The following is a 27,390-nucleotide window of genomic DNA, read 5'->3' as shown; positions in this document are numbered from 1 at the left end:
AGTGAGATGGCAAAGTGTTTTCATGATACTAATTTGAGGTCATAAATATGAAATTTGGTGGCAGAGATTGCAAGGACCTCAGTATAATGAGTGACTGGGTAGCAAAATGGCAGATAGAAATACTTGTAGTTAAAAGTAAAGCAATGGCTGCGCAGGGGGAAACCTCTTCAATTTGCATGCAAAATAATGGGCTCTGAAATAGCTTTCACACATCAGAAAGTGACCTTGGGATTGGGACAGGTCTGTCATGATGTCAGCTCAGTGCTTCATGGAGGCAAAAACCAAAGAAAAACAGAACAGATCGAATGTTTAGGAATTATTAGAAAAGGGAAAAATCCCAGCTACCCTGGATTAGAAAATACAGTCATGCCCTCAGGTAAGTTTTCTAGGGCAGATGCACAGTAGACTCTGTGATTTGTTCTGATTCACTTGTCTTAAGAAGTGCAAGAAGAATGTCAAGTGATAAGAAACATCTTCCATACAAGGAGCAACTAAGCAAACAAGAACTGTTTGGCCTGGAAAAGGGATGATGAAGGGAAGGGAGAGGGAGATAAGAAATATAAAATGGCATAGAGAAAATGAGCAATTCTACTTTCTCACGAAATACAAAGACTCAGGAGCATTAAATAAACTTACAAGTGGCAGATTAAGAACAAAAGGAGGTGGCTTTTTACACAGTGCATAATTAATCCATTTTACTTTCTTGCACAAGATGTTGCAGATGATAAAATGCATGTTGGTGCAAAAAGCCATTGCACATTGTCAGGGAAGACAACTTTCCTCTGAGGGCTGTTAAGTGAAAAAGCACAATCTCTGGCTCAGGAAACCTCTGAACCGCAAATTGCTAAAGCCTGAGAGACTTTACATTCAAGAAGCATCTCTATATATTTGCCCTGTTTTTCAAATCTTTCCTAGAAATCTGTTAGTGGTAACTGTTGGCAACAGGATACTGGACTAGACGGGTATGAGGTCTGACATACTGCTACCAGTCTTACATTCTTTTTTACATAGATTAATTCAAAAGTTGGATTGAAGTTTTAGTGAGAGTATCTAAGAATAGAAGGTGAAAGGAAGGGATGTTAAGGGCAAGCTGTCTTGACAGGCAAAATTATGTCAGCAACATCCCTGGAAAATATGGAAGGGACAGGAAAAGAAAACAAGGAAACTTGAGAAAATTGCAACAAAGGGTAATGATTCTATGATTCTGAAGTTGATTTAATTACTGCAGAAAGTAAGGCTTATTTATATTTATTTAAGTAATTGTATATGTAACTTCTTCACCAGTTTAATGGGTTAAATAAATGGGGATTGTCATTTTTGCCTAGCTAAGATTTTATCTAAAGCGAGATAATTCAAATAAAATCCTTTTGAGTTTCATTAATTACACTTCCAGTAGTGTGTTTAATGCAGTTCTGAATGTCTTTATACTGAGGGGGAAAAAAGAATTGTAATGACATCAACCAAAAGTACATTCTTGCAAATGCTGAGGGAGTGGACTATTTAATGTATTATTATGAGAATTCATTGATAACAATGGGTGATTATGACCACTGTTGTCTAATGACTGTTAATTATTATCACAAAGAATGAGGCTAATTATAGGTCCCTTTCCCAGATAGAGTTAGCTGTGAAGGAACATGAATATTAGCAATACAAGCTGTTTCCTCTAAGTCAAGGGTCGTAAAGACTGACAAGTAAATTATATTTGGCTCAGAACTACAAAGAATAAAATTTAAAAACAGTGAATGCTCCCAAAAACTTATTTCCTCACAGCTAGATCTTATTTTAGGCTTCATATGCATTATGTGAAGGGGTACAACTTGCCATGGTAACTGTTTGGGGAAATTGCAGATATAACAAGGTAAGAATGTTGGAAGTCCTGAGGCTGTGATAGGAATAATAACTTTGATGTTTTCTCTTTCTGAGAACATTGTAGAGAATAGTCCTACAAAGACAGGAGAATGGACCAGATGACATAATTCTTTCTAAAAATCATCTCTTCCTTTGTTTCTTTCTGGTCCTCATGCTTTTTCCTGCTTTGTGGCAAATCGGTTGGCAACAAATAAAAATTACAGCGTCTGTTTCTACTACCCATCTGGGTTTTTTTTAATGTCACCCACACATGCCCATGTATCTACCCACCCACTCATATTATCCCTTTCACAGAACACATTCATTCTCTCACTCACAGAAGTTATTCATCCCAACATGCACTAGTGCAGTTGCCATTTAGCTTTTGTTTACTGGTAGCCGTAGCAATATTTAAACAGATGTCTATTTACATCTGAAGAGCACATCAATTCTTGCCTGTATGCGTGCACAGCCTTAGTTATAGTTTCTAATGTCAGTATCTTCCTTTGTTTGCACAGTCACCAGCAGTGTCAGTATTTCTGTTCAGAGTTGAATAATATGCTATTTCCCTTTTGATGTCTTTGAATATAAAAGACTTGTAAATGTTTAAATTAAAATGCCTTACCTAAACTAAAGTTCAATTTACTAGGCCTATTCTGATATTTGAATCACTCCTTTCAGTTATGAGGGACTAGCTGAACTTCAGTTTCCTGAGACTTCTGTAAATAAATCAATGATCAGAGGTTTCTTTCTACCCAAAATAGTGGGATGTTTTTCATAATAAAACCTGGGATGCAGTGATCATGAACAAGGAAAAATGTACATATTCGAGGATCCACATATTTTCTGAACAAGGTCTCCAAATATGAATGTCAGCCTATAATATATTTCTTTACTATCAGAAAGGAAAAGATACTTTAGCATTGAAAGGAACCTGTTCCAGACAAAATCTTCTTAAAGATGGATTATAAACTACATGGTTTTATCAGTTTTCTATTAACTTTGCCTTTACCTTCATAGGTTTCTATCTCTGAATTGAGAGCAGTAGATCTTGGACAGTTAAGCAAAGTGCTTGTTGAGCACCATAATGTGGGTTATGGAGCTGGATGGTACCTGGACAAAATTGTCATCCATGAATCAGGCAACAATGATGGCCAATATGCATTTCTTTGCCAGCAATGGTTAGACAGTGGAGTTGGTGATGCACAGACAGAACGGATGTTGAAACTTCTTGGAAAAGTCAAGAATGAGACATTGACAGGAAAGATTTGTGGTAAGGTCCAAAATCATCAAAACTCCTTCCAGCTTTTGTTTTAATTGTAGTTCATATTATGTTTTGGGTTATTTTAAAGACTTAAACCAAAATACAGAAATAATATATCTTACATGAGAGTTGCCTCTCTCACACCATTTTTCTCTCCAAGCACTTTCCAGAGCTTGTAAATACAATTATAATATTCATGGGAAAAATACTAGAGCAGAAGGGAGATATTAAGCAATGGAGGCAGTGAAGGAACTGTGTTTTCAGTTGAGACTAGAAAAAAAGCTGAAGCAGAAAGAGGTAGGTTGTTCCATATGGCAGTCAATGCAGAGCAGAAGGCTCCTGCAACAGTGATGAAATCACAAGAAGAGATAAAAAAACTCTTTTAGTAGAATGATTTTCCCGTATGTTCATATATTTGCAAAAACCATTTGCTTTTATTTGCAGTTTTCTTTTTTGCTTACATCAATGGCACAAGTTCTTGCAAACAGTTGGTTGACCTGAACCCAATATCCTATTCAAATGGTTTCATGAAAAAAGATGAAAATTCAGAAAAAAACTTAGACTCTGAAACATGATAAGCCATTTATGCTTTGCCAGGGTAGAGTATTTCTTATCTCTTTCACATGTCTTTTTTTGAGAGGTGTAAAATGTTGGTTTGAGTCCATTTATGAATTCTGAATCAGAACTGGTAGACCAAACTATATAAAGTTTAACTAATCTGAAGGTGTGAATTTGCATTCTATATTAGCAGTTTTTTAACCTTATCTTAAATAATTTCTATGCTCATAGATATTTTATGCTCAGAATTTTACATTATACATAGTTGCAGACACAATTAGTGGTGTGTATTTAGCTGCCTGTACTTAGTCCACTAATTAATATCTTACATCGTCTAAGGAAATAGAGAAATGTCACTGAGACAAAAGGACAGAATACCATGGAGATATAAGCATAGGATGAGCAGCTAGACTACTGACAATTTCAGGATATGAAAAAGCTGTATTGCACCACTGCAAATATTCTAGGTCTCTAAAACAGATTTCTTTGATGCCCTTCATAATCCACAGAGCAAGGCCTGCATCTCCCAGGGCTAACTCAGAGCAGAAGCCCAAGGTTGGTCAGTCTGTTGCATCTTTCTTCACTGACACTACGAAAAGTGATAGAAATCTTGCATCCTTGTTTATGCACCTTAATTGTGTCCAAACATAACTACGTAAAAACATTTTCCTTCTTCTATTTCCCCCCCACACATAGTCTTCAAAAATCTGATTGCAGACTTGGCAGTATTTTCCAGTCTATTATTAATACTCAGCTCTGTATCTATTGAAAGTCAGTTCTGTTCTGTGTGTATAATAACTTTAGAAAGAATGTAACAAGTAAGCAGAGAGCCTATAAGGAACAGAATAGTAAAAGACTGGCCAGCAAGGAGTGACCTTAAAGGTCAGAAAGTATATAGATACAATGGGACTTACTAAATGTCAAACTGACTCAGATTTTCTTAAAAAAAAAAAAAAAAGAAAAAAAAAAGAAAAAGAAAAAGTAAAACAAATTATAAAGGTTCTTCAAGCATTTAGTTATTCAAAGAATCTGAAAAGATGTGTAACTAACTATACAGGGACAACAGGTTGCAGACTGAAGATGATGTAGGTAAAATCCCTAAACAAGTTGAATACTTTATCTCAGTTTTCATTAAAGAAACATCATGTTGGGAAAGGAAAGAAAACCAAAATTACTAATAGTAATGAGGTTACTAGAAATGAGTAAATATAATATGCAAATAGAACTTCAAATTTCATGTAGTCAAACACTCACAACCAAAGGGATCATTAGCCCAGAATATTGAAGGAACTGGGAAATGAAGTGGCAGATCTAGTAGCTAGGATTTAAATGAATTTTATGAAGACAAAAGATAAGACTTGAAAATAGCAAAGAAAATCAACTTCATCTAAAAAGTAGAAAACATAATGTAGGTGACTTGTAAGGGATCACATGCAAACCTTTATAATACACTTTGAAGTAAAGAGGAGTTAAGATAACAGAGGCAAATAGGAAATGAGAAAGAATGCATCATGATTTCACTAAAGATAGATTGTAAAGCAAAGCTGATATTCTTTAGAAATATTTTCTGGTAAGAGAAATGTAATGACATCTAATCTGTCTTAATTTCAGTGCTGAGTTTTATTTGCTTTATGGGACACTTAAGTAATAATAAGAAAGGAGAAAGTAGCAGTAAAAGGAAGAATTGTCTGTTGGTGCTACAAAGCGCTGTCAGGAAACGAAGTGGTTGTAAAACAAACATTGAGAACTGGAGGAAAGTAATGGAACTGAATTCTATAGCACAGAGCTTGAATCCAGTTAGGCATAAAACAAACTAAATGTTTGAACACTTAATTCTGGCACAGGTTCCTAATGTCTATTTATTTATTTTTAATTATGAAGTAAATAGTAGCTAGTAGTCTAAAAACTATTTTGGATCTGAATCTGCATGTCTTGTAGTGATTTCTGCTACAAGAGTTCACTATCAGGTTATGACTAGGAGAAAAACCTGGGCTTGCTATATGACTGCAGGATAGATTCTGAGACAGTAATGAGGTGAGGCTGTGAGAAAACTGATTGTGATCCCACATTGCATGTAGGTATGACCACTGAATATAGAAAAGAATTAATGTCACCACGAAGAAAGAGTGATATTTCACCAGGAATGTTGTGTGCTATTGTCATCTCTGTCCAGAAGAACTGCTTCAAGCTGTAATAGCTGTAAAGAAGTTATGAGGACTGGGAATACAGCAAGTCTTTGTTGTGAAAAGATATTGACAAAACTTGATGTATTCCAACTAGCAAATTCAGTGCTTAAAATGGACACAGTTGTGATCTATCACATTAAAGGCAGCTTACACATCAAGGAGTGAAGTTAATTTCAGAGGTCCATTAGTGCCAGTCTGTGAAAATCAAAAGAATTCTTCGGAAGAATGGATTTTTAGCATAGCTCTCTTTTAGATTTAACTGAAGAGAATGAAAGAAGCTGAAAGTAGCTGCTTTTAAATTGAATCTTGACAAATTTATCAGAGATTATACAATAGAGTTTACATTTAATAGCAGTGTTACAGTGCTATGTGATTCAGCAGAGACAGTCCTTACAGTCATTCTTCCTTGGTAGCTATACATTGATGGTTTAAAGGCTCAGCATTTCAGTACCTTAGGGCTAAAATCCCCTTGGATTGTGTCACAGGGAATTTGATAACTCACTGCTTGACTTCCATTTATTCATGGATATCATTGGCTTAATTTATCTTTATGTTCATAGACATGAAAATGGTAGCTATTTATGATTATCCATAAAGTCATAATATCTGAATTTATTTTAGATTATTATAAGGATGGCAATTGTTAACTTTTTTACATTCACCAACTACTGAATTAATAGCACAGATCCATCCTGTTCTAAAGATTTGCCTATTGTGGTTAGAGACATGGACTTTGCAGGACATAAACTCGGAAAATCTGTTTTCATCATTTAAAGTAAAATGACCTGTTTTGTAAAATAGCCGTTTGACATTATTAAATCCATTCTTGGCCCAACTTTTCATTAACAAAGCTAAATTATCTCAGTAGAAAAATGGTCATGCTCAATTCTGCACCAGCCCAGACAACCAAAACCTCTGTAGGAGCTTCCTGTCTGTAGCAGTAATGATTTTTATTATTATTTTTTAATGTAAAGGATGGTTTTGAGAGCTCTGAATTTTCCATGTATTCTATTAACATGAATGAATATGTTAAAGCAAGATAAATCAGTGGGATTTTTTTTTTTTTATGAGTACAGTTTTCTGATCCTGAAAAATGTTTGGTTGATAGGAGGCTTGACTAAATAACCATTCAGTATAGTGTTACAGAAGTTACTCAGGACCCTACCTGATATCAGTCTGTACATCAATTTGCTGTCCTTACAAGTCTTCAGGTGACTGCATTTCATCTAGAATGTTTAAAAGGCTGAAAAGTTCACACCATACCTTTACTTTGAACAGGATCTGCTATTCTTTTTTAATTTATATATTTATTTATTAAGTGAAGTTGCTGAGTTTGACTGTGTCCCTAAAGTAGGCAAATCTATGTGTTGCTACAGAGGATTATTTTTATTTTCTCACCAAATATCGCTTCTGAACAGGTAAAATGAATAAAGTTCTGTACTTTGTTGGCATGATAATTTTAGTGATCCGTAATAAAAATATCACATTTCAAGTTCTGAGCCAGTTTATCACATCAGTATCTTGTTACAGAATATTTCTAGCAAATTTTAGCATTCTAGTTTTAGTAGCTCCTCAAAAAGTCAAAATGGAAAAAATACCTGTCCCCAGCCAAAGGCAAAACTGATAACCAGTATTATCAAGTAGAAAATATGCTGCTTTTGCGCGATGATTAGTGGGGAAAAATACAATTTAAAATCATCAGTGGAGACATCCATGAGGGAAAGAAATTAACAGGTTGGCATGGCTCATCCTAAGTCTCTAATATGGAGCTGGCAGTCTTACCTGCATAGTGCCACTGGACTGGCCCATCTCTATAGGGTCAGCCCCACTACAGAAGGGCTGGTGTCCAAATCTGCTTCTCACTAAGTCAATGATAAGACGTGAACCTGTTATGTGCAAGTATTTTCGCTCAGTGCAAACATGGGAATGTGTTGCTAGCTGCTAACTTGCTCACTCAGCCTGTTACAGATTGCTGTATTATTCTGGATATTCAAAAAGCCCAGTAATTTTTTTCTACTGTTTTGTTCCAACAGGGACTTGGGCTGTCCTTGTCACCACTAGTGATATTTCTTCTAGTTCCATTAATCCAAAAATGTCTCTAACTGTATGTGGTGAAAAAGGTACCTGTACTTCAGTCATATTGCCAAAAGGATCACTTAAAAAAAAGCAGATTTATGAGACTTCAATTGAACTAAGTAAGAAATTCAATACTATATTCAAAGTTCGCCTAGAAATTGAAGAAGCTGGAGAAGGAGAGACTTGGTATTGCCGTGAGGTAAAACAACAACCACCAAATAAAGCAATTACTGATTGTGTATTTATTGTAAAATTCTCCTGTTTTTCATATCCTGTGATTACTGCTTCTCGTTTCCAGTTCTGTCTGAAATTACATAATTTTAAATTTACAAATGCATCTGGTAACAACACTTGAAGAGTCATAACTTCAGAGACTGCTCAAAACATTTATTAGGATTGCTATGGATAACAAAAATCTTGTAAACTTCAGATTTCTGGAGGGCAAATATATACATGTAACATCATCTAGAGCATATCCAGTGGTCACTTTTCAGAACTGTAGCCAGTGGCATATGTTGCAGCCTTTCCCTAACTCCAAATTGGCTGTTGTAGACCCAGTGATCTGAGGCAAATAATTAAGCTAGACACTAGGAATGCCTTTTGATGAAAATATCTGCCTTTAAGTTGGCATGAGAAAAAAAAAGAGAAATGAATAACAGAAGCGACAATCTTTCTTCTGATGTTCAAGATGCTGAAGCTAAAATCTGACATTGCACTGAATTGCTGAATTTGTTCACTATGCACAAAATATCTTCATCCTCTTATGCTGGCAAAATAAAGAGAAGTCTAAGGGAAAGAATTATCTTCTTTCAAACTGCAGACACATTTTTGCCTGTCGATGTCTGTATTTTGTTCTCATTAATAACTGGAGAAAAAAAATATTTTCCTGTTTAATACATGATTTTAGTGAGCTGAGCCTCCTCACATTAAAGTAGTAAGCAGGTTGTTAATTTAATCTTCATAGCCAGATGAAGCAGTCATCTAAAAAAATCTATTGATATAATTTAGATTGCTTCTTGGATGTTGTAGAAGACAGTGGATTACAATAAAATTTCAGGACAGAAACTTGGCAGTTGAAACCAGTGACATCCATTAGCCTGTTTTACTTCATTAGCTCAGAACAATGACTCAAAGCTGAGTTAGTAAAAAAATCGTTATACAGGTAAGAAAAGGATGCACATTTACATTAGGTAGGATTACAAAGAGAAAGAAAGAAAATATAATTTTCCCTCTTTTGGGGCATATGCAAATTGTTGGGGTTTTAAGAATTAAAACCCTGTTTATTCTATGCATTTCATAGCAGGACTGATTGAATCCTTGCATGCAATAACTAGGTTCGTATAACAGGTTGTGGATAATATCTGTTATGAAAGACAGGCTAGCACTCTATTTACATGGTTGGTTAGAAACAGAGTGGTTATTTCTATGCTATTTTCTTTTTATTTTACAAGATTGCACTTCACAGAGAGTCTGAGATTTCCTGCTTCTACCACTAGTAAATGCAGGTGCAGTTGGTTGAATTCCATTTTTAGATTCAGAAATCACTTTTATAACCATAACTGCAAAATAATTGCCTTGATGTTTTTGAGGAAATTGAAATTATTATACAATAATGTCCAGAACATAATTAATTAAGATATGCTTTATTTCTGAAGCATATAATAGCTAACACCTTTATTCTTGCTTCTTTCACTTCTTGATGAAACAAAGAGCAATAAATGAAATCTGATTTTCAAGAAACTGTTAAGGAATGTAGATGTTGGTATGAAAGGGAAATGGTATCAACATTGTACTTCACACTTAATTAAAAAAAATCTTTTCAATGTGTCTGTCACCATGAAAAATAATAGGAGTCTTTTGAAGACAAAAATAATGCCATCTCCTACTGACAACTGCTAGCCAAAGATATTTGAACTTACTGGGCTAAGGGTTTGGTCATTTTAATTAGGTAGATCATGAAGAAATGGACAAGTTAATTTTCTGTGCCCTTTTCAAGGAAGTTTACTTCTTGCTACATACGTCAAATATCTTGCCTGGTCTAGTTTTAAATAGTTTAGAAAATGGGACTTTATGTCTTAGTGTAGTATATAGAGCCATCGTGTAAGACACCTCCTTATTAAAATATGTTTCATTATAGTAAGCCTAAGCTACTTAGCACAGGATCACCCTTTTATTGCTTTATATACAGAACTTCATAGAGATTAAAAATATTTAGTAACACACTCTATATATTTATATGATACATATGTACAGATACATATATGCACTGTTAAACAGTCTTCATTTCTGTTTTTCAGTTTTCCCCAGAAACACTTCATTTTCATTCTCCTGTTACTTAGAATGAGAAAACATTCTGCACTGAAAAATGTTGTGGCATACTGACATTTCTCACAAGCTCAGATGGGCATATCAACACTTTTTTTTCTTCCATATGCTGGCTGAATAGGTTACATAACGGAACCTTTTGAACCATTCCAAATATTATTTTTTTCCTTACAACAGTCTCTACAGCAATAATGTTGACAACATTTTAATTATTTTTAATTGGGAAAAATGTCTATTCTTTGTCTTTTAAAGGCTGCTTTCAAAAACACTTTAGAAAAAATATTATTTTTTTATTACTAATTTATGTGTAAAAGCTGTTTAATAACGTCTTTTGCTATAGCTTCCATTAGAGCACAGCAGGTGCTGAAGGTATTTCTTTTTGCTCTTTGCTAAGGTAAAGCTTCAACACAGAGAAAGTAAAAATCTTCTAGAATTTCCATTTTGCCACAACTTTGCAGATGAAGAAGGAGGAAGAGTGGCTGAGCTTCCAGTTCTCACAGCTGGCTCTCCTTTTCCAGCAGGTTTGTCAAAAATCAGAAACACTGGCAAAGATCTGGACAGTGATGATGCCTAAAATTTGCAGAGCAGTCCAAGGGATTTAGCAGATACTTTCTCTTCCTTTTAGCTAGTGGTGCATAGCCAGGTCCAATCCACTCCACTGTTTTAAAAAAAAATAATATCTTGGTCCCTGTAACTGAGCGTTGTGCATGCCAGTCTGATTGGTACCGATTTCTGACACACAGAACAGGAAATATACAGTGCTGAAAATATTAAAAAAGTTTTGAACGGTTCTCAGAGTTCAGCTTTTTCTCAATAATACGGTTTAGTTCTCTCCCAGAGGAAACAGCAGAAATCCAGAGAAATAACTCTTCTACTGTAATTTCAGGTAAGAAGGAGATCCATGGCTGTTCACAACAGAGGCTCATCAGTTTGTGTTCATAGCAGTCACACGTTATGAAAAGTCCTTCGTGCCAGTCATGCCTCGATCCCCTCAAGATTGGATTTTCTTTAGTTTGCTCTGTGTTTCTGAAAAGATTTCATGACCAAAGTTAGTGAAGGAAGGATTAGCTCTTGCCCTACATGGATATTCTGCTATGAGAATATCCCAAGGTCCTCCAAGTGTTTCCCAGGAGTGGAGAGTTTAGATCAATAGCCCAAGTAATCTGTGTATTCCTGGCCTTTTCTACTGTGCTTTCAGAATTAGTCTCAAAAACACTTGGGCAGAAGCTCCTTGATTATGAATTTGGGAAGAGTACTGCCGTGGGGTATTTCCTGGGAAAGCTTTTTGTCTTTTAATACTTTTTTTTATTTTTACTTTTTTTTTTTTTTTTTTCTGTAAGAGCACAGATGTTTAAAAAACCTTTACTAAGTCTCCTTCTCTTTCTAGTTGGAGCATTTAACATGAGGAAAGATATTTAGAATCATAGAATTCGTAGAATCATAGCATGGTTAAGGTTGGAAGGGACCTTAAAGATTAAGAGGTTCCAACCTCCCTGCTATGAGCAGGAACACCTCCCACTAGACCAGGCTGCACAAAGCCTCATCCAACCTGGCCTTAAACACCTCCAGGGAGGGAGCATCAACAACCTCCCTGGGCAACCTATTCCAGTACCTTACTACCCTTATGGTGAACTCACAAACTGCTTAGCTTATTATTCCTCATAATAGTAGTTCTTAAATTTTAATTTCAATGCTTTTATGTGTTTTTCTAAGCATTATGATATTGTTTTGATGACTCTGGGCAGGACCAAAATTAAAATATAGTAGTAGAAATGTATGAAAGAACATATATTTTAACTGATTAAGCTTTGGTAAACCTTTGATCTCTTCTTCCCCAACAGTGAAAAACTATGTTCTCTATATCACTACGGGAGCATCCCCTGGGTCTGGAACAGATGCAGATGTGCATGTCATGCTCCAAGGCCTTTTAGGAGATACTGGCAGAAGAAAGTTAATCAGAAAAGGCAATGACAATTTCACTAAAGGAAAGGTATACTTATACTTTCTGCATGATCTTTTGCACTTTTAGAACCCAATCCAATTCTTGTGGAATAAATGGGAGTAGGATAGAGTCTATAAAGTCCAGTTTGCAATGATCTGTGATTGTAATGTGAATATCTCTATCTATCTTACATGGAAACTACTCGTGCTTATGCAGCTGTTGCTAACAATACTGATAAAGTAATAAAGTGACTATATCAAGTGCTTTTAGTTTCAATTTTTCAAATAGTGAAGGTCTTCAGTGTCATGTCAGTGGGTTTTATGCATATTTGCTTCACAATAGAGCTATAAAGTGACTCCTTTCCCTTCAATGCCTCTTTTTTTCCCATGTCCTTCTTCAGACTAAGGCTCCTTTCCCTGGCTTTTGCCTTTCTACGGGCAGGCTGCTTCTCAGTCTGGCTCTTGGTCTCCCTCTGGAATGTCAGTCACTACCCTCCATAGTTTTCTTACCAAGAGAGTAATTCACTCACTGTGCCAGAGTGAGTCTTGAAGATTGTGGATGTAGCCTCATCAAAGACCAACACAGCTGTTGTAGAAGCATTTGCCTGTAACTTTGTCAGTATTAACAGAAATTAGAGGGAATTTAGTTACTGAATGTGCTGCAAAAACATGGGCAGATTTAGAGCAAAATGCGTGTCTTTGACATAAAACCTAGTCCCTGTAGGAAGTCCTGTAATGATAGAGGGAGTGAAATTTTCAGCTAAAAAGATCTCCAGATTTTTTGAAGATGGAATAAACAGTTTTTATTTTCTGCAGATCTTTATTTGAAAAAAAAACAAACAACAGGATTAAAACAATTTGATAAAGATTCTGAAACAAATGTCTGTTACAGAAAATTTGAGTTGGAATACTTAAAGTTTAGGAAAAGAAACACCAGTGTCTTGCAACCAGAAATGCTGAACGTATTAAACATTAGGCAGTGCTGTGTGTCCTCATAGCATGTGCACTCTTCCACCTTTCTGAAGCTTCAGTGAATACTGTGATTATGGTATTCCAACCCATCCCCCTTCTGAAAATATCATGCTGCAAACGATTTCCTTCTGCTTGTGTCGTCTGCCAAAAGAATAAGTTTCTCTAAGGAAGAGAACTTGCAAATCAGCTTGGATTGATGACCAAAGTAGAGGCATGATATGTGGGATTAGGAGCTCAGCTCCTAACTATCAACAGCCTCATGAATACAGTGAGAGTTGAAGGGGGTCGTTATCTTGCTGGATTTTTGCCTACTTAAAATGCCTATTCATAAGAAAAGTGAGAGAGTTCAAATATTTATTTTTTTTTTAAAAAAGGAAATAAATACTAGTGGATGAGAGTGCTCAGTTTTATAAAAGCACATTCATCTTCCCTGTTGAAATTCAGATTATGGTTTTCTGAGAAGCTGTTTTAATTTGATTTCAGAGCTTCAGTCCTTTCATCCTCATGGAATAAAGTAATTTTATTGTAAGTTTTACTGGATTTCTCCTAAAATCATAATTCTGCAAGTAAGTAGTCTGATTTCTAGACTGACAATTTTTCATGAAGAGGGAGGGACCAGGGAAGAAGATCTAGAAGTGTTGCCTGAGAGGACAGAAATTAACTACAAAGATTCATAACCTAAGGGGTGTTTTTATAGTGTTTGTGTCTACTTCAGTGTGACACAAAATTCTTCTCTTTTACAGAGTAAGAAGCAGAGCTGGCATGTACCCATGTCTTCATTACTTATTTGACATTTTACAGGAGCGGTGTGTAAATGTAACACAGTATTCGTTTATTTCTAAAAGCAGATCTCATCACTGGAATATTTTAGGACACTAAATAGAAATTGCTTGTAGATAAGTAACAGAGAAACACAGAAAAGTCTTGATTTTCCCCTTGTTCAGTAAAAATTAAGGTATTTGGTTAATTGACAAAGTGTGAATTGATTTTGCAAGCACGACTCCTGCCTTTTCAGCAACATTTTGTTCATGACATGTTTTGGAAATTTCCCAATGTTTTCTTCCCTTTGTAAGTAATCTCCAAAAAGACTCTCAAGTGTAGAATGTCTCCTCTACCAGCCCAATCACATATTGTGCCAAGCACCCCTGCAGTCAGAGAATCTGGACCTGGTATTTTAGGGGATTTTGGAGTATAACAGACACATAATTTGCATTCTGAATCTTAACAGTTGTCCTGACATTTTAAAATGTGCTTTTCCTTGCAATAATTTTTCCCCTGACTATACAGTAACAGCCAGTGAACTGGAACTGTATTTCTGTTAGAAATCACATCAAAATATGATGTTAATCTCACAGAAAGTCAGGGCTGCCAAAAACAACCATTTAGCAATGCAGAAATACATACAAATGTTTAAGTATTCAGTGGACTTTGCAGTGGATTGGAGACATGCTTCTCTTATTTCAGAGGTCTTTTATTTACATGAGCTGGGTTACATGATAGTAAAAGACTGATTTAACTTCTTATAACTGAAAAGTTGTTTTGTGTCTTTCCAAAGCCCTTACACCTGTGAGACTTTGGGAGAACTGGTAGAAAAACTAATGTGTATGAAACTATTAGTTCAGCAACACGCTGCCTGTAGCTCAGCCCATGTCAGAGAGAGAAGCATTGTCACCCTTCTGGTGACACTCTTTGTCACTCATTTGTGACTCATTGTCACTCTTCTAGCTGAGTTTCTGATGATCTCAGATGAATAAGTGTGAGGATGAGTGCTGCAAGAACCATGTTCTTTTAAATTGCTATGGCATTGGTGCCTTGTTTGATGTTCTCCTAAAAACTCAAAGGACAGACAAAGCAATCTCAAGGCACTTCTTCATGCCCTTCAGCTTCCATGAAATCCTAATCATATTTATTCATACTTCATGAGTCAGTTTAAGTCTGATAAACATTACCACTGTACTTTTTTTGAAGCAAGTATACTCAGTGCTCATTCTGTAATAACCAGGGCTCAGTTGTGTGAAATCCTTACAGTATTTCCATATTGCTTCTGGCACTCAACATTTTCAGCAAATGAAATTCTTTGTGCTTCTTTGTATGGTCTTTGATAGACTTGCTGTATGTTCTGTCATATGGCTCTGAGTTACCCATACATTTCCTCTTTGAGAATGTGGCTTTTTTCAGAGCAATTCTATGAAAGCCAGTAAATGACATTAGAGTATTTTAATCTCCAATATTTTAAGTACTCTAAGTCACGGAAGCAGTGAAATCTGTGAAATTTTACTTCATTCTATTAGTTGCTGAAAAGATATATCCTTTATCCTGCCCTATATTTAGACATCAACCGCTCAGGTTGGTACCATGGTAACTGCAGCACATACAAAAATTGTCAGTGAGAGGTGACTGTTGGTGCTCAGTTTCAGTACTCACAGATTAAGCATTGGCAATTTTAAAAAATTACTTCAGGAAAAAATCCACATGTGACAGAATACACCAAAAAGGGCCAGAATGTGGAACAGTGGCCACTATTACGAAGTCACTGTCTGCAGTGTCCACATCACATCATATCTAGAATGCTACTTCTTTGTAACTGCAGATAAACCCTCTCTTATGGAAAGCATATCTGACATAATGATTAAATAATTGCAAAATGCCCTTGATCCAAAGTGTGTTCATCACAGTGGCCAAGTATTGTAGTACGGAAGTGAATGTGACATGATCTGGTCATAGAGTAGAGGGATTATTCAGATGGAGACTAGGAAAACTGGGAATACCATCATAGTGAAGGAGAGACTGGTTGGAGGTTGTCAGACTGTGAGGAGAAAAGCAGAAAGAGGGTAACTAAAACTTTATATAACCCTAGGAAACAGTAGCAAATTTCTCAGCAGTGAGCAGTTCTTGGGATGTTATTCCCTAGTTTGTAGTTACAGTCCATTAGTAACAGATTGATAGGAGGCAAAGCTAGAACATACAATAGCAATCACCCAGATTACCTCCATGACACTGGCCAATGGACTAGAGCTGTTAGACTGAATTATTAGTTTTGGTTTCCTGACATATTCTTGCAGAGCAAGAAAAAATTAAATACTTTGTTGCAAAAAAATAAAAATTGGGCAAAATTACTTAACACTCAAATTCTCAAATTAATTCCTTGGAGTCCTGGGGGAGGTTGGGGGGAGGGGGCCAGTTCTCTATCTATGAACAACTCATAAATAAATCACATATATGACATTTCTAAAGCTGAAAAGTATCACTTTTAGCTTTAGTTGCCTGCAATGTATACATTTGTTCTAACATAATGGTTTGAGTTTCTTCTGCAGAAATGGGGTGAAGTAGATGCTTCTAGGAGATGGTTACTTTCTCTCTTTATCTGGACATTTATCTTAAAATGAAAGGAATTGAAGTTTATCTGTTTCTTTCTCAAGATTTTACAAGGAAAGTAACCTCTGTTCTGACTACAGATTTTAGATAGACACAGTTGGGTGAGTGAATTCTACCCCACATTTAATTCAGTTTTTAAATAAACAAGAGAATTTTAAAATAAACTACAGATTACTTTATTAGCTGGATTTATATTTAAAAAAAAAATAAATAGTTATGGTCAATTCAAGTCCACATTTTTCAGCAAATAAAATCTTCAACCGTTTACTTCAATGCTGTAAGTACTGAATTAACTTCAATTCAAGTTAAATAGTTTAGAAATTATATCTAACTCAGAATGCATGGCTTCCAGTGATGAAGGGTTCATCTAACTGGAGAGTTGTTTTGAAGCTTAACTATCCTTAAAAAAAAATAAAAAAAATAAATCATCACACTATTTTTCAAGCTTTAACTTCTAGGAACTGGATTTTGTCACTCTTTTTGACTGTTAGCCTGAATAGCTCTCTTACACCAAATTTCTGCTGACTTTGGCAGTATTTATGGGAATAAACAAATCAGTATGCCCTTGGCAAGTTAAATAGATTAAGCTGCTTGATTCACTGGAAGGCAGACTTTCTAGTGATTTATTAACTCTCACAAATCTTTACTGGGAACTCTTAAATTTAGCATGTTACTTCTTTGAGTGTTACAGCTAGCAATGGTTTCTGCATCATGTCTAAAATCTTGTTTTCTTCCAGTTAACTCGTGAAACCATTAAAGAGCACAAACTTATTAATTGGCCTCACTACAGTGAGATGTGCTTGGAAATATTCTCTCTTTACACACTTGTCAGTTGGACATTTGTCACGATCCGTGACCTATTATATCTCCTTTTTGGAGTGTATTAACTTATCAGGATTTGCTGAGAGATCCACACGTGGGTATCGCCTCACACAGAGGAGACAGGGACTTATGCCCTGACTTTTCCGAGTGAATAACTTGCTCAGTGCTTACTAATATTTCCAATAACAGCAGCCAATCCCCAATTAGAATTTACGAAATGCACAGTTTATTGTGGGGAAAACAAAGCAATTTGGGGCAGGAGGTTCAAAAGGAGTGATTAAAACACATTAAATACACCTTAGTTACACACCTTATTTACTTATTTAAGTGAGGGAAGGAGGGGGAGGGATATGCCCAACGCTGTTCCCGTATAGGGTCGCGATTTGTGTGCAGGTACTTTCCCCTATAAGCTGGGGTAGCCGGAATTATCTCACCACGCGGTGGCGCAGAGCGCAGGTTGCCCCCCCCGCCCCGTAGCTGCGGCATGGCTGTTTGCAGACCCTGGAAACGCGGCGGTTTCGGCGGTTTCAGCGGCGCGGATAGCGGCTCCGGGACTTTGGGACTGCGGCTCCGGGCGGCGGCGGCAGCTTTGCGGCTTTGCAGCGTTGCGGTGGAGCGGTTTTGCGGCGGGGCAGCTCCCAGCAGCGGGGCGGGCGGCAGCGCGCGGCAGGCAGCGTGTGGAGAGGACCGCCTCAAACACAAGGAGAGAACGAGAGAGAGAGGGGCGGGCCGCACTGCCTCTTTTGTGGGGTTTTCTGCGCTCCCAATTGGCCGGTTTTGTATTTCCGGGCTTTTCAGCCAATCAGACGGGACCTAGTCCCGCCCCTGCTTCCGGCCGCGGCTCCTCCCCCCTACACACACAGAGGGGGTTCAGCGCCACGTGGAGACGCCATTTTAAGTCAGTTTTGTCGGCTGACTCAAAGGACATTTCATGTTCGTGTAAGGAAATACCTGGTCCTTCACAACATTCTGTTGCCCCATTATCAGCCAAGTTGAGCCCACCTGAGAATCATTTGAATATTTGAGTATGGTGTCTTAATCAAAATATTGCACAATCCTATGTGTTATTAAAAGTGAACAAAATTACATCCATGTGTTTTTCTTTGCCTGTTAAACCAGATCTCAAACTTGGACTGTTACTAAATCAGTCCAACAATGAGGCTGCCCTGGATGGATTTGAATTTGTCCAAAGTTGTGTCTGTCTTAGGTTAATTTGGTGGGTGATTTTTTTTTAATTTTATATTTTACTTTATTTTTATTGTGTAATATAGTGCATGTTTACAGATTTGGATGTTTCGGAAGATATTGGACTCTGTAGGAATCCTTCTGCATTCTATTAAATGCATTTTATTGGAAATCTGATTGAAATGTCTTTTACAAGTTTGTTGAATGGTCATAGCTGCTGATTATTATAATGTACCACTATTCTTTTTTACTCCTGTTGCCATTCTATGCATACAAATCCTGTTTCAAAAAAATTCTGATCCAGTTATGCTAAGCAAATTAACATAAGGTAAGTTCAGGGCAAATATTATTCAGGTTTTTTTACTGCTCCTGCTCTTTCACTAATCATGTTGAAGATGGATGAACCATGATAATTGTAGGTTTACCAATATTAATTGCTACCAGAAACTGGTATTAAGTGGTACCAGAAATGTCTAATTATGCATTCACTGTAATTCAAATTAATTTATTTTTTTCATGTAAAGTTTTTCATTGAATTTCTGGATGAGAATTTAACATAAAACAAAAACACGTTTGCAAAAATATGTGAATTTAGGAGAAAACTTAGGGTTGGCTTTTTCAAATGCATGGAAAAACCCCATTTTTAAAGAAGCATTTGTACAGAACACAGATGACAAGACGCTGAGGTCACAGGCAGATGCACACTGTTCATCCTCCTGCTGAGCTGGGCCAAGACAATCCTGTTACCAGCACTTGTTATCGCTGCTGCTTACTACCCAGTGCTTCCACCCTGTAAGTCTGCTGGCATGGTGACATATATTCACCCTGTCCAAATGTTTCTGAAGTTTAAGCAATTAATATTGTTAATAATTTGAATTTTTTCACTTGGTCTGTCTTGATAAAATTTGGCTGGAGAGAAACTGCTTTTGTGGTTATGCTGGCACAGCTAAAATGTCTGAAGGCTGACATCTCAGCAGAAGCTGTATTTCTCATTTGTCTCCTTCTACAGGAATATTCAGACACTGTTTCTGATTTGGGCTTGGTGTTACAGGGCTTTTATTTTACCTGCCTAGGCTATAACTCTTTAGTTTTCAGTGGAGTTTCTCCAGATTAACAAGTGAGATCAAAATAATCAGGCAGCAAATCAATAGGTTTACTAAGCTTAATAGGAAAGGTCCTTTATCTAGACACTCGTAACTCCTTTTCCAATAAAAGTCTATTAAAATGATAGTAGCATTAGCAGTGAGGGAAATCACTTGTGCATGCAGGTTGATAAAATTAAGCATATGGTGTGTCTTGACTTGCCATTTTCAGTTCTGCTGGGAATATCATCATTAACCAACCATCAAGCCACAATACTGAGCCTATAAAATGATTGGCATTTATAAAGGTAAATATTGCAAAAGGACTATTCAAATGCTTCTTCTGTTACAAAGGCTACTGCAACTGCTACAGACTGTGGTATGTTGCCAGCACTGACACTGAAGAGCACTGAATAAATCCAAATGGGGTGATAGGTTCAAAGGAATACTCAGAATTTAGGTCCCAAGATAAGAAGGAAAATTTGAAGGAAATCTTTAAAGGAATTAGGACAAATTAAACTTTAAGTAGTCTGAAAGGGTTGCTGGAATGATTGTTTTTAAACAGTTTTTCAGTGCTTATTTTCTTATCCTAGACATATGAAAAAAAATATCCTGGTTTTGCTAGGGGAACTCCTCGTGGTCACAGAGGATGTGCGGCTCTCATATTATCAGTCTCAGCTGCTCAGTCTTAGAAAACATACTCTCTCCAGACAGGGTTAGTTAAGAAAACTTAGTGGGCTGTACATACACACGAATTGCTTTAATACAATTCTGAGAAAATTCAATGTAAGCTTTGCTTATATGTGTTATCGATACTTAAGGTACCTTTTCTCCATTTAAACCTAATCTCCTAGTAGTAACTAGAGTGATTAGCATGAAAAATAGAAGTTTTATATTCTGTGGGTTTATCTCCTGTGTTTTTTGATCCCTCTCCCTTTCTCTTTTTGCAGAAGAGTTAAGCCTCCAGTAAATGAAAAAGTCCCTGTTCGTAAATCAAATAAGAGAGTATCATGTGACATACAAGACCCATCAACAACTCAAATTTTTCCTATGTTTTATGACTAATCCGTGGTCTGAAATTAATCCAGAAAAATATTATCTCACTTTTAAATAATTGTTCAATTTATTAAAATTACAGTGAAATATGTGTAATAATCTGCCTGTTTGCAGACAGCTTGTGAGAAGAAAAGTGGATTGAATTTGGAAAAGAAATTGTCTCTGGCAAATTGTTCATCTAGCTCTAACAATTATACTTGCTTTTTTGCCTCTATTTTTGGTTCTCTTGACTACCATAAAGCTCATTACACCACTTAGATTTTCAAATGTACACATAAAGGGAAAATGTAATCTTCTCTGTGAAGTGAGTTTACCCCACTCCTCACAATTCCTAGTCTAGTTAATAGTTTTTCAATGATTTTTTTTGCAGTTTATTAGAGGGTTGAATAGTTTGCAAATTTGACCATGGACTTCTGAGATTTTATGTGCTCTAAAATGAGCTTGTTAAAGATGCACATTGGCAAATTTTGAAGCAATGTGTCTAACGGAAACTAAACATCAATGTTTTCACAAATGTTTATCCAGCCAATATATACCTACTTTCAGAGGAAAAAGAATTTGGAAAACCTTTCAAGTACTACCTATGTAAGCGAACTTTCTATTACCTGTGGCTGAATTATCCAGCAGAACATGCTGCCCCTGAGTTAAGTATTTTCAGAAACATTACCAGTAGGGAGAATGGTGTACAAATACTCTTGCTGATGTTTTGTGAATTTTTTTCCAGTTTAATAGCATTTATTAACTGTCAAGCTTAGAGCAAGTCAGACCCAACTATCCTTTTGGAGACAGCACAAATTTAGAAGTCTGCAGAATATTGTCTGTATTTTTCCTTTATTCCTAACTTTCTCCCCTTTCCAAAAGTGGATCATCAACAGCAGATGTTTTTGGAGATGCTGAAGATAGTGTCACTAATTAGTCCTCCTCTGGCAAACCCTCTTCTCTTAAAAAGAAATCTATTCTAACAAGTATCTAATCTGATAAAAGCTTCCTTCTATGTTTCAAATAAAAGAAATTGTGCATTAACATAAGCATAAATGTTTGAAAGGACAAGCAATACTTTTAAAGATAATTTTTCAAATTTTGGTAAATTAAATTATTTCTTTACTAACAGAGACAGGGGGCTGTATGTTTCTTACTTATCTGTGTTTCTCACCCATCTTCTACCCTGTGTTTTTAATACATTTTATTTAATAAGTGTAATAAGCCATTCTATTTTACTCAAGCATGATGCTGTAACTTAATACCAATTTACTTACTGATAGAATAAAGCAGTGATCAAGCTCATATCACAATTAAGAGTTCAGATTAATTATATTCAATCATAAAACTAGTCTAAGAGGAAATAAAATATAATAGTGATGGTGACACTAAACATTTATTTTTTTTCTACTTAACCATGGAAAACATGAAGAGGAGCCTCTTTCCTTGTAGTCCTGCACTCCATCTAGAATTTCAGCCTTTCCAACGTATTTGCTCTGCTGCCGAAGGACATAATTATTCTAAGAACCTTTATTTCCATCTTCTGCTTTTGCCAGACTAAATTCTCTAAGCAGTTGATAACCTTGACTCATCATTAGAAAGTATAGCTATTCAAGTGCCTCTTTAACACTTTTTGCTTAAAATAATTGTCAGCTTGCTGTTGTTTTCCCCCTTTCACATGATAACACAGGGGTGACAGTGCAGAGGTGATGGTTACTTGATGCACTATAGCAGTTTTTGAATGGCACTACCTTTCTGTCTAGAAGAAGCCAAGGAGTAATTCTATGACAGGTTGGTGATAATTTTTAGGAAGCTGTTAAAGGGTTAGTTCACAAACACACACATTCATATGTGCATATATTAATAAAACATGAGAAAGAAAAGTTAAAGATAATGCACCAAGACCAGAACTGTAGAAAAAAATGTTTGAAATTTTTCTGTTTCCAGACATCCTTATTTTTTAAAATTTAATTTTTTTTACTAGGTGATCACATATAGTCTGCAATTTCTAGCTCTCTCTCTCTGTATATAAAATTGTTATATATTATAGTATATACAACAATAAATGGCAAGCTGGTCAGGCTGGTCTTGAACCTGTGGTTGCTGAAGCAAAAGAATTGCTTTTCTCTGTTTCATCTATGCATAATCTTTTGATTAAAGATTATTGCTCTCTTGCTCTAGCTGAGCGACTCCACAGTGGATTAAGTGCAGAAGACTTCTCAGAACTCAAGTGGTTCTGATCATTATTGCCATCCAGTTCCCTCAAAAACATCTTCATATCTTTAAATCCTGCTGAAAGTTTCATCACAAATAACTCTAGATTTTACCAGTTATCAGCCCTAATAGAAGCAAGATGATAATTCGTAAATCTATAAAGCAAAACAGGTGGAATGTCTCTATGCCAAGAAATTAATCTCTGTTTTTCAGCTGAGGAAGTAGGTGTAAGACTCAGAAAAAGTCAAAATCGCGTATTCTGAAAATGTTTAATGTCTGATATCTGGGTTGTTTTCCTTTCACATTTTAAAAATATTGTGGAGTTTTAACTGGCAAAAACTTGTACAATGTATTTAAACATAGCTTTATCTAGTATTTTTCCCTTAATTCAATTACTTCTATTAAAATTAATCCAACAAGTCATTTGTCATTCTTTACTACGAGAATAAAATACTGTTTTGTGATGTTCACTTCCACCATTCTCATTCCCTGCATTTCATCACTCAAAAGGGAGCCCTGGTGGTCTGTTTTGTTGAGAGTAAAAGATGTGTAAAGAGGTGTCCCTGTAAATCATTAAATGGGAAATTTGGGAAGGGAAATCTCTCAGGAAGTTAGCATGAGCAACTGATTGATCTCTTGTGGGGAACTGAGATGTTCTAGCAGTGAATTGCAGAACCACAAAGGGAATACTGTTTAATGCAGTTTAGCATCTTTAAACTTGTCCTCACTGGTTCATTTGATATTTATTGAAATAGTAAAAAAAAAATCAATTAAAAAAATCTTTATTTTCCCTCTCAATTTTGTATTTCAAAGTACACTATCAGTTTAGTTTGATGGTTCAATTTCCACGTCTTTTTTATTCTGAATTTTTCAGGTGGATGTTTTTCAAGTGGAAGCAGTAGATGTTGGGACTCTGCAAGGGCTGGTGGTTGAAAAAGGGAAAGGCTCTGATTGGCTTCTGGAGAAGATTATTGTGAAAGACTCAGCAGCTGCAGGGACAGAAACATTGTTTATGGCTCAAACATGGCTAAAAGACACCCGTGGTGGAAAAAGATCTGCCTCAGTAACTCTGAATGCCACAGGTCAATATTATCTTCAAATTCTCATTTGCTATGAAATTAGTTTCAAACAGCAGAATGCAGCCATGTGATTTGCTTCTATAAACAAGTTAGGGTTAAAAATATTCCAGTAGACCAGTGTCATTACACAGGGAACTAGAGTGTCTGAACACTGTTGATTTTTAGTACTATTTAATAACTGCTATTTGCCAGAGGATAATTTCTTCTTTGTTACTCCAGATTTACAGACTATATATGGCAACAAATTTGACCTCTTCACAAATTGCTGCCTCTCCAGGTCTTTCTTCTACCTTGCCACTTGCAAACATTTTTTTAAGCTTTGAATACTTCTGCCAGCTACTTGCCAGGCATAGTAAAAGTGAGGTAAATAGCAGGGCAAACTACATTTAAGCAGTGGAGAAAATGGCTCCATTATATTAAAGAAGACTATTCTATATCATTTATGCTTTTGCCAGAAACAGACATGCTTTTGATGGACACTCTGTGGGTAATAAGTCCACAGAGAAGCAGTTTGGACCCCAGTGCCTTTGAGTGCACTCTTTGTCAAGACAAGAAGGGAATGTGCATCCTTCCTCCCTGTGCCATGCTTCCAATGCAAACACAATCTGGTGTGCACACTGTGAGGAAACAACAGCAACACCCCAGCCAGATGAGCAGGCAGCTAAAGCCCAGAATGTACTTATAAGACGGAGCTATTTCTACTGATCCCGCCCCTAAGATAAGTGAATAGTATAGAGGAATCTTTAGATTACAGAAAATATTCTAGCTATTTTCCTCCTAACACCTAGAGCATCTCTGATCACTGCAGCAGCATTGGCATGATGATGCTTGTCCAGCAACAGCTTATTGACACTGAGTAGAGTTCCAGTGCTATCTATTCCCTCTGCTTTATCAACTCTTAATTTCAATCATTTGAAACACAGAAAGAAAAGGAGGAAGTTGTTATTGTGTAAAAGCAAATAATTTCAGCTTTGTTTTAGATCAATTTTTGAGACTTTTCAAAATAAAATATAGGAATATTTAGTCTATTTAAGCTTATATAACTTTTTTGGTGTTTTTTTTTATTTTATTTTGTTTTGGTTTAGTTTTTTTTAAAAGGATGTTTATGTTTCTGTCAGAAGGTTTTGATTTGGTAGAAGGAGCAAGTGTTCCTGTGAGGTTTTTTTATACAATAAATGGCAAATCCAAGCTTGGCTATGATCTCAAAAGAAGACTTTCCCTCTTTGTTTCATGCTTCTGGCTAATGTCTGCCAGTAGTTTCGGTCAATGTCAAATCCCAATGAAATCAATGGGAGCTGATACCAGTGGGAGGAGTATCAGCCCATCAGCCCCTAAAATGGGCGTTAAAAACATTTAATCACTTCTGATTTGTCCAGAGCTTAAATTGTATAAATGAAACAGAAATGTTTTAAAATAAAAAATATAAAATACTTGAATCTTTGTATTACAACCATTTCACAGTAAAGGACAAGTTTCAGAGTCAGTTCATTAAACAGGATGACATGTAGGAGACCATGCTTAAGTAGAAAATCACATTGTGCACTTCCTAGTTAAATCTTTAATCTAAATCATAAAATACTCAGTCAGTTGCTTCATTAGAGATGAATACAGGCATTTGTTATCATTTAGATCCTGTTCTACTGAAGTATTAATTTGGTCTTCAATCTTTTTTCAATTAGAAATTCAGGAGAGGAGAAGCACTTCTGCCTGTCCTTTAGGAAGAGAGCAAATGAATTCAGGTACATCTGCTGTCATTACATCGACTGTTTTATTCATTAGTTCTGAAATAATAATGTGAGAATATTTTCATCCCATTACATCATTGTTCTTACTAGTACTGACAATATTTTCCTCTTTGTAATTATAAGAAATTACAATATACCTACAGAGCTGATCAGCACCTGGATGAAGTGCTTATATATAAATGTTCTCCATGAAGACTAAGACACATCTTAGGAATTTTTTCATAGGGGTTAACATATGAAAAAAGAAACACCTTTAATAGTTTTTCTATTTTTATTTTCCTTATTTCTTTTCCTCAGAAGGCAGATGGAGGATTTATTTCACAAAACATCAAGAAGAAACAGAAACAGACTTTGAAAAATTGTCAGAAAATATATCCAAGTTGGTTATGTTTTTTTATGGAAGCAACGGCAAGTCAAATCCAGTTTTCATGGAAAACAAAGTGGAACATCAGGCTAAGAACCAAGTCACATATGATGTAAAAAATATAGATTTGTCTGTATTTACATTTTCTTTGAGTTTCCTTTTAAAGATAATAATTTAGTGTTGTAAATATTGCAGATATTTTTGTTGAAATAGTCAAGAAAAGCAGAACTGAAATTGTTGGTTTCATGCCAGATTTCATTTTTAATGTTTGGCTTTCTTTAGCTCATGGTGATCAAGCATATTATTCTTTCCTTATTTCTTTTTTAGTTTTTTTGGTCAACAAAAAAAGTTGCAGTTAATAATGCATATCAGTTGCAATGGCATTAAGTAGTCACATTTAGAAATCGGTGCTGTATGTAATTTTAATCTGATTCAATAATTGCAATGAATGCCCCTAGAGCATATAAAGCTAATATTTCCGTAAGTGCTTGCAGTCAATCTGGTCCTGCTGCCTTTGAACTCAATGGGACTTTTAGCACTGAGACTGTTGTAAATGCGGCTAAGTTTGTGCTGACTCCTTTAGAGAAAACTTCCTCTCTTCCTGTGAATTATCTATGCATATATCTAGATACCTCTGAATGCCAACTGATCATTTTGTTGCTTCCTAGATACATTTACCATCTGATTTGGGAATGCTTTATAAAGTGAGGCTTGGTCTGCAGAGTTTGGAAAACAGCACCTCCCAGTTGGCTCTCGGTCATTTTAAAATGCAGAACACATCAACTCTGGATACCTTTAGTCTCACCATAAATAAAACACTTCCTCCATCTCTTAATGGAGACAGATGGATTGAATTCCCAGTAGAGTGGCCATTAAAAGAAGCACTTTCTGGTAGGTATAAATCTACTTTAAAGCAGCAGAGTGGTCCAGGAGGTTAACATGTCCTACTATTACAATTGAAACCTTTATCAAAACAGAAAATTTTATTGTCTTTATTTAATGATTCATAAAATCTGGATAAGAATTTAAAATGTATGAAGGAAAATACTATCCAATCGGCTTAATTCCTGTACCATAAAGTGGGAAATGCAATATTCATTTGATTGCAGAAAACCATTATTATGTGCTACAAAGAATATAAGAAATGTCCGTTTCTTGTGATATTGAAATATTTCTACTCTCCTGTATTTATTTCTCAGCTGCTCATATTACTGACATTAACATGATTTTTATAGCTCATTTATTATTAAGTGATTTTTTTTTTAGTTGGAAACTTCTACAAAATGAGATTAATGAACTATCTCTAGAAATTCATT

The 27,390-nt window shown here is 35.8% G+C and overlaps 1 protein-coding gene across 1 annotated transcript in view; it reads left to right on the top strand.

The window, feature by feature from the left end:
* The window catches only part of LOC104396969 (lipoxygenase homology domain-containing protein 1-like), a 156,807-nt gene that overhangs the window by 113,963 nt on the left and 15,454 nt on the right, over window positions 1-27,390 (top strand). Inside the window, exons 41-45 of the mRNA XM_010006882.1 lie at window positions 2,872-3,124; window positions 7,893-8,134; window positions 10,655-10,781; window positions 12,102-12,250; window positions 23,761-23,949. Of these exons, the coding sequence (XP_010005184.1) occupies window positions 2,872-3,124; window positions 7,893-8,134; window positions 10,655-10,781; window positions 12,102-12,250; window positions 23,761-23,949 (960 nt within the window). The remainder of the gene's footprint in view (window positions 1-2,871; window positions 3,125-7,892; window positions 8,135-10,654; window positions 10,782-12,101; window positions 12,251-23,760; window positions 23,950-27,390) is intronic.

Source organism: Chaetura pelagica, unplaced genomic scaffold (genome assembly GCF_000747805.2).
Source record: "Chaetura pelagica isolate M959 unplaced genomic scaffold, ChaPel_1.0 scaffold109, whole genome shotgun sequence".
NCBI classification, from domain to species: Eukaryota; Metazoa; Chordata; class Aves; order Apodiformes; family Apodidae; genus Chaetura; species Chaetura pelagica.
Note: the sequence above shows the minus strand (reverse complement) of the source record. Positions and strands in the feature narration are given on the sequence as shown.